Below are 7,334 nucleotides of genomic sequence, written 5' to 3' on the forward strand. Positions count from 1 at the left end.
CTACTCTTGGGCTTCTCTTTTTATCTCTAGATGGTCATTTTGCAATGTATTCAATTCATTTCCATACTACTTTAGTAGGCCTTAGAAAGGAAAGGAAGCCCTCTAATATAGCAACTGGGATTTAACAGCAACCGTGTTAGGGTTCGTTGTGACTTCTTTTAGACATTGTAGGGACTAGGGAGGTTCATATTCTCATGTACTCCACATGGCTTACAGAGTTAGGGTTTTGTGTGGTATTGTACTAGTGTTGTCAGTGTAGTAGCTGTGGGGTTTGTCTTCCATTTTCACTTTTAACCTTTGCCTTTTGAGGAAAAATATATGCAATTTATCATAAGTGGGCTGTGGACCTCTCTATGGTGCTCCACTGACCCATACTGACTTGGCAGACAGTTGGTTCATATATATAGAGAGAGAGGAAGGGGGTCTATGTTCATTTTTAGGTTAAAAACTCAGCCGACATAAGAAACTGTATTTTTTTTATCAGTGGAACATCATTTTTCCTTCCCTTTCCTTTTGTTTGGAATTAGTGTCTTCCTTAGTTGCCACGTGTACCGATAACATTTAGGACCTTCCATTTGGCAGGTGGTTATACCAAAAACCAACCAGGTCGGATTGATTAGTTAATGGGGTCACAGCTCTCAGTTGTGATTATGCCAAAAGTAATAGTGAGGTCTCAACTCAGTCCTTTAACACGGGGGACATGGCGGTTAAGGTCATCTCATTCATTTTCTCTCTCTCTTGGCATTCTGTGCTATGCACCACTAAACCTCCCCTTACCCCTTTTTCTCCCCAAAATGGTGGTTGCGGGATTCGATTTCACATCACTATTGGAACAAACCAGCTAATACACCAAGGAGCCACCTCTTGGTTGGTTCTTCACATTCAATTTCAATTCCCTCAAAATATTGTGGGTTTTCTTTTAAATTAAAAAAATAAAAAATCAAACATGGTGTCATTTAAATTCACCCACAACAAATTAAATTTTCAAAACTAAAAGTAATTTAATCACTCCCATACAAAACATATATAGGCATCTTTTAACACCAGCCCTATTGTGCTTATAATGAGGTCACCAGACCCAAAAATAAAAAAAGATGTTGTTTTCTTACTTGGAAATTTGAAAACAACAAGAAGCACAATAGAATTTCCACAACAGCTTATTATTTCTCCTCTTCACATTGCTTTTCAATCCCTTCAGAATTTTGTGGTTTTTTAAATTAAAAATAATAAAAATAAACAAACATGAGGCTATTTAAACTCAATACTCTGATTCAATTGTTGAAGCTTGAAACATTTTTCATCTTAGTGCATCAGTCGTTTGAATTTCAGGATATATGCATAATTTTCGTGTATTATGACATATCGATACTTTGAACTTTGTCCACTAACCAATTAATTTCCTTTTTGTTAGTAAACTAAATGTAATCACTCCCCTTGAGGAGGTCAGTGCTTCTGGAAAAAAAAGGTTGTCCAGATCCAAGAATGTTGTTTTTTTCTTTTTTACTTAAAGATTGAAAGCAACAAGAACCAGAATGCAACTCTGAAAATCTCAATGTTGATACTTTGAACCTTGCCCACAACCAATTTAGTTTCCTAACTAAATCTAATCACTCCCTTAGCACCATCGAGTCTCTCCTTAGTTGTGTTTATAAGATGAGGTTATATTTATTTTAAGGCTGTGCTTTTCTGGAAAAAGCTTGGCCAGACCCAAACAGAAGAAGGAAGCTGGTTTCTTACTTAGAGATGGAAAAGAACAAGAACCGGAATAGTAGAATACAACTCCGAAAATCTCAATTTGAATTCCAAAAATGGTATTAAAATACAGCTGACTGTGAAGTTTTACTCTTTCTGCTGTTTTGGTAATTAGTATACAAGAAAACAAGATGAAAGAGAAACCTCGTGCCTTGAGAAAACAAAAACAAAAAATCAAAGGAGGTTGGCGGGTTTATTTAATTAATATTTTCATCGTGTAATTGGGTTCTTCTCCTTTTGGCCGGTTGAATAGGAACTCCATAAAATTCACAGCAACATCTGCAGCTAAAAAGGCTTCATTACTTGATACTTCCTGGGCCCTTCTTTTATTATATTAAAATAGACTCCGCCCACAACCTTCAGAAAAATATTGTTAAATTATATAGTCCTAACCTTCCTTTTACAGTTTACTGGCCACCACCCTTCTGCACATTCCTGACCCAATCTATTGCCAAAGTTCTGGACTGGACGTTGCCCATTTCTCTGCCTTCCATTTAATATATCTTATATTCATTATCCTACCCTGATTCAAAATTTCAAATAAACCGATCCTGGATTTTTAACAGATTCCAGTGAGTTCAATCTGGTCTAAAAACAGTCCAGTCCAATAATTCTCAGAATCAAGTTGAACGAACCAGAAACTTGACGACCAATTCACTGCCAAGTCAGGATGACTTGAGGGAAATGAATAATGGGTTTTTGAGTAAATCCAAGGGAGAGGTTTTCAATAGGTGTTTGATGTATTTTCAGGTTTTCAGTAGGTGTTTCTGTGAGAGGTTATCGACCCAAAGACTGAAAGATATTCACGGAGACAACATGACCAAATGTTGTGTTTTAGGGAAGGAAAATGTGGAGGGAGAAGCAATCGCTTTCAAAAAATATTCGGTAGAATCCTTTGTTTTCTGTTGATTTTGTTGGCTTTCTTTTGGAAGGGAAGGTGAAACAGAATAGAAAAAGCTGTTTGTTTTTGATCAAAATTGTACTCTCTCTATCAATCTCTCACACACAGTGGCACCCACACATACCACATGCCTGAACAAACCCATTTTCTCCTGACATGAGATATTGAAGAGAGGCTGATTAAAAAATAAAAAAATCAAATTTTTAGTTCTTACCCATGTCAATCCAGAATCAAATATTAAAAAAACCAATTTGAGATATCGAAGAGAGGCTGATTAAAAAATAATAAAAATCAAATTTTTAGTTTTTACCCATGTCAAAATCCAGAATCAAAAATTAAAAAAACCAATTTGAATTTTCTTTTTGTTCAACTTTTGTTGATTTTCTTTTCTTTTTTCTCTGTTTTTTAATGTGTGGCAGAGTTGAAGTCGTTCATTTCTAGTGGCATCAAGGGGGCCTTTTTTTTCCCTCTACATTCTACACCCACCTGTGTTTCTTAAGGCCACTTTTCGGGACTACAAATTCACATCCACCCTTCACTTATCTCTCATGTTCTCTCTTCTCTTCTCCACCTTTTCTCTCCTCTCTCCTTCCCCATACTCGTCTCTTCTATCCTTCAACTCTCTTTCTCTATCCCCTCAGTCCCCACAACTGGGATTCATTTAAACAGCTTTGCTTTATACACTCTTCTCTTCTCAAACCGTAAGCGCCCCTGTTTCTTTCTAGTTTCCAAAAGCTTTAAGTCCTCTGTTTCCCCTGTTTCAAGCCCACTTTTGTGGGTCTATTTCCTTCTACACTCTCCAATACATCTCTCGGCGGCCAATCTAGTTATGTCGTCGACCGTGTGCCAAGGATTGCAGTCGTACGTCGAGCCCTGGCTCGTGGAACCACGAGTCATGGGGCTGAATTTGGCTCCACCCAGAGAGTACTTCGCCCAATCCGCTCGGACATGGAGGCCATGCACGTCAGCTTCTGACACCGAGGACCAAGAACAAAAATACAACAATAAGACGATCAACCAGAAAGCTTACCATGACCAGGATGGCAACAACATCAGCCCCATCAGCTCAAATGGTGACTTAGGCAACTGGAGCTTCATCCAAATTCTCAGCAATACCTCGCAGGGTCCTGATCAGGAAGCGAAGGACAGGGACAGCCACTATGTCCCTCCGCTCATTATGCGTTCTTCGTCCACGCTTAACGAGAAAAGCTTGGAACTCTGCACCGAGAATTTGGGTTCCGAGACGGGTACCGACATTACTGAATACAACAGTGTCTTGTCATCCTCATCCGACTCCGAAGGCGCAAGATCTCCGGCGATGGAGCGATCGAGAGCACGACAGCTTTTCGACGAGAAGAAGTCGAATTGTCACGCCTTCCCACCACCCTTGACGTCTAGAAGCGGTTCCAATTATGTTTATTTTAAGCCTCAGAGGGAAAGTGGTAGGTTAGTGATGAAAGCCATCACTGTCGCTGCCCCACGCACCAATTTTCAAGCTGAAAGGAGTGATGGCCGCCTCAGGCTTCACTTCACAAAGAATTTTTCTTCTAATTTTGACCCAGAAGCCGCCGAAGAAGAAAACGAAGGAAACATTGAAGAAGTAGAAGAGGAAAACGAGGTTGAAATTGAAGAAGAAGAAGAAGAGGAGGAGGGGGAGGAGGAGGAGGAGGAGGAGGAGGAAGAAGACGACGATTGTGACGTTAACCTGGAAGAGGAGTTATATGGCAATAATGGAAATGTTGGGAGTGAGATGGGAATTGGAAACTTTCAAAGGCCGAGCAGGTGCAAGGAAGGTGGGCGAGGAAACAAACTGTTGTTGATTCGGGAGCCTTGCTGGGTAGCAACATCTTGACCGAGTTTCAAACCCTAATTCTTCTTCTTCTTCTTCTTCTTCTCTCACTTATTATATATACAGATCTTCTTGATTTATTTTTGTTAGTAGTTCCTGGTTTTTTCTTCATAGATATCTGAATCTTCTTACCCATGTTGGTTTTTTTTTGAAGAATATTCTAATGGTAGTTATTATCGTTATTGGTCATTTCCCCTCTTCTTCCTCCTTCACCCTCTTTTCAAGTTTCCTCCCTGCATGCTTTAACATGTCAATATGACTTTTGTCATGATTCCAGAAACGCCCTTAAAGGACAAATCTCAGTACAAACATGGACCAATTAATTGGACAAAGGACAGAAACCAAATAAATTTGGACACGATGAGAAAGGTGCCAAATCAGAAATGCAAATTAGTGAAAAGATGGGTGGGGATTAACACACTGTGGATTGAATCTGTTACCCACAAATTGTTCTCACATCTCTACCCACAAAAGATTCGAGTCCGAATCAACAATAGTGCAATTTGAATATTTTCTGTACATTTAGATTTTTGCTTTATGCTACGGTTCATACATCATGGATGGGTTTTGCCAAGATTATTCATCATGCTCTTTTTCTTACTGTTCGTGTGTTGGCCCAACGGTTCTGTACCCATTCATGAACATCAATCATGAATATTATTAAGGCTCAGTTTGGATTTGGAAAGAGTATAAATATAAATATATACAATGCAAATACATATAAAATAATATAAATTTCAAGGTTTTACACTGCATATTTGTAGGTATACTCTTTCAAAACTGAGCCTAATGGGTTTTGTTTTTGTGTTTTCTTTTTCTTTTTTTTTGGTAATTTAAATCTGAACTCGAATTTCCTACCCACAATGATCCTATCCACACTTACATACAACATACTACAGCTATACATGGGGTTACCATTCATGGGAAATGTTCCCACTGTACAGCTGTAGTGTCCTGTGGGTAGGAGATCTGGATTCATGGGACCTACTGTAAAAGATATGGACCCCATGTATTTTATTACTGGTGTAAAACCTTATCATTGATTCCATAACAACCTGCTGAACAGCCAAAGCCTTTAGCTAAACCTTGCTCCTATTTAAGATGCCATGCAAAAGGAAATAGCCTCTCTCATTATGTTTATTTTGTGCTCTCCAATATAATGTGAAAACTTAGAATGATATAATTTTAGAATTTCAACAAATGAATTCAGTTCTAATGTGTTTAACGACTCTATATATGATTATACCAATTTATTTTGATCACACAATTTACAATTCAGCCTGGAACAAAAGCATATACTATGCAATTAATATGACACAATTTTTCTTTCTTATATTGCTTTTGCTTAAGAAAAAAGAAGTGATATGTGATAATCAAAAAATAGGAAAATTTTCTTAAAACCTCCTTACACTTTTTATATGAGCCAAAACGCCCCTATAATATAATCTCCATAAAAACATAAATGGAAATGAATAATAATAATAATAATAATAATAATAATAATAATAATAATAATAATAATAATAATAATAATAGTAAAACCATTCTCACAAAATGACAAAGGAGGCTTATATGCAATTTTAATTCTAAAAATACCCTTGTTTATCAAATATGAGTACACCTCAATACACTATAGCCAACTAACTAAAGAGATCTTCACCAAATGTTATGAGACTTGGATCAGAAAAGATGGAAGGACCACTAAAACAGGGAATTTGCAGCTAAAGTGTTCTTTTTTTTTTTTTCCCTTTTTGTATGTTAATTTAATTTCTTTAAAATGTTGGCTTTGTCAAACTTGCCTCATTTCCATGCACTGCTTTAATATGATATTTACTATTAGAAGTGAAGACCCTCTATAGGTGATAAAATTAGAGAAATTAGATTGAAGTGGATTAGTCAAGTACATAAAATACCCTCTATAACAACTATTAGAAAAAAAACTGATCTATTACAAGTTGAAAGAGTTGATAGTATTAAGGAAGGATCAAAAAAGGATTTCAGTGAAAGTAATAAGAAATGATTTAAATACTCATAATTTAACAATATATATAGATTTGACTTTTTAAAGATAATTTACAACAATTTTCAATTTTTTATTATTTTATTTTTCAAATTTTATTTGAATAAGTCAAACAAATGAACTAGATCGTTGAACAATTTAACCAATGACCCAATTATCAATACGATTCTTGCTTGGCTCAAGTATGGCAATATTGTATTTGCATCTTGACTAATTTTGAAAAAAAAAATCGAATTAAACATCTTGATCAAGCCTACTTTTAAAAAGTAGGACATATTTCAGTCAATTTCAAAAAGTATATTGAAAATTTGAGTATTTTTAATATTGGTCATTCAAATTTGTTTTATATCACCAATTCTAAACCTGAACAAAGGAGGGGGGTTGTATTGGGTTGGTAGTCAACACTAAAACTTTTACCAAACTCGTTATCATAACAATGGATATGAAACTAAATAGAATAGAATGGTAAAACATGACTCATGTAGCCAATCCCATATAGTTGAGACAAGACTCAGATGATGATGATGATGATAAGTGGGAGTTTTGCCTTAAATATGGTAACTGTAATTACACAAGTGATACTCAACAGCCTCATTCTGAATTTAAGCTAACCTAAACTCCTATTATATTTTTAAATAATTCATTATGAACCAACTAGTGATAGAGTAATACATTACAGTGACATCTTTAACATTGTTTAACTCTTTAATGACAAATGCACTTTCTTAATTGTCAACCAATGAAAAGCAAACCGTCTAACATCAATGCAGTTGCCCTGTTGACCAAACCTAATCTTTTCTTTCTCTCTCTCT

At 36.1% G+C, this 7,334-nt stretch overlaps 1 protein-coding gene across 1 annotated transcript; it reads left to right on the plus strand.

Moving 5' to 3' along the window:
• Positions 1-2,439: 2,439 nt before the first annotated feature.
• On the plus strand, positions 2,440-4,635 carry LOC104596656 (protein FANTASTIC FOUR 2). The gene has a single exon (XM_010257911.3). It carries the CDS (start codon positions 3,483-3,485, stop codon positions 4,503-4,505), a length of 1,023 nt encoding a protein of 340 aa, XP_010256213.1. The 5' UTR covers positions 2,440-3,482; the 3' UTR covers positions 4,506-4,635.
• The last annotated feature ends 2,699 nt before the right edge of the window (positions 4,636-7,334 follow it).

Source organism: Nelumbo nucifera, chromosome 1, assembly GCF_055504915.1.
Source record: "Nelumbo nucifera cultivar China Antique chromosome 1, China Antique-T2T, whole genome shotgun sequence".
In the NCBI taxonomy this organism is placed as follows: Eukaryota; Viridiplantae; Streptophyta; class Magnoliopsida; order Proteales; family Nelumbonaceae; genus Nelumbo; species Nelumbo nucifera.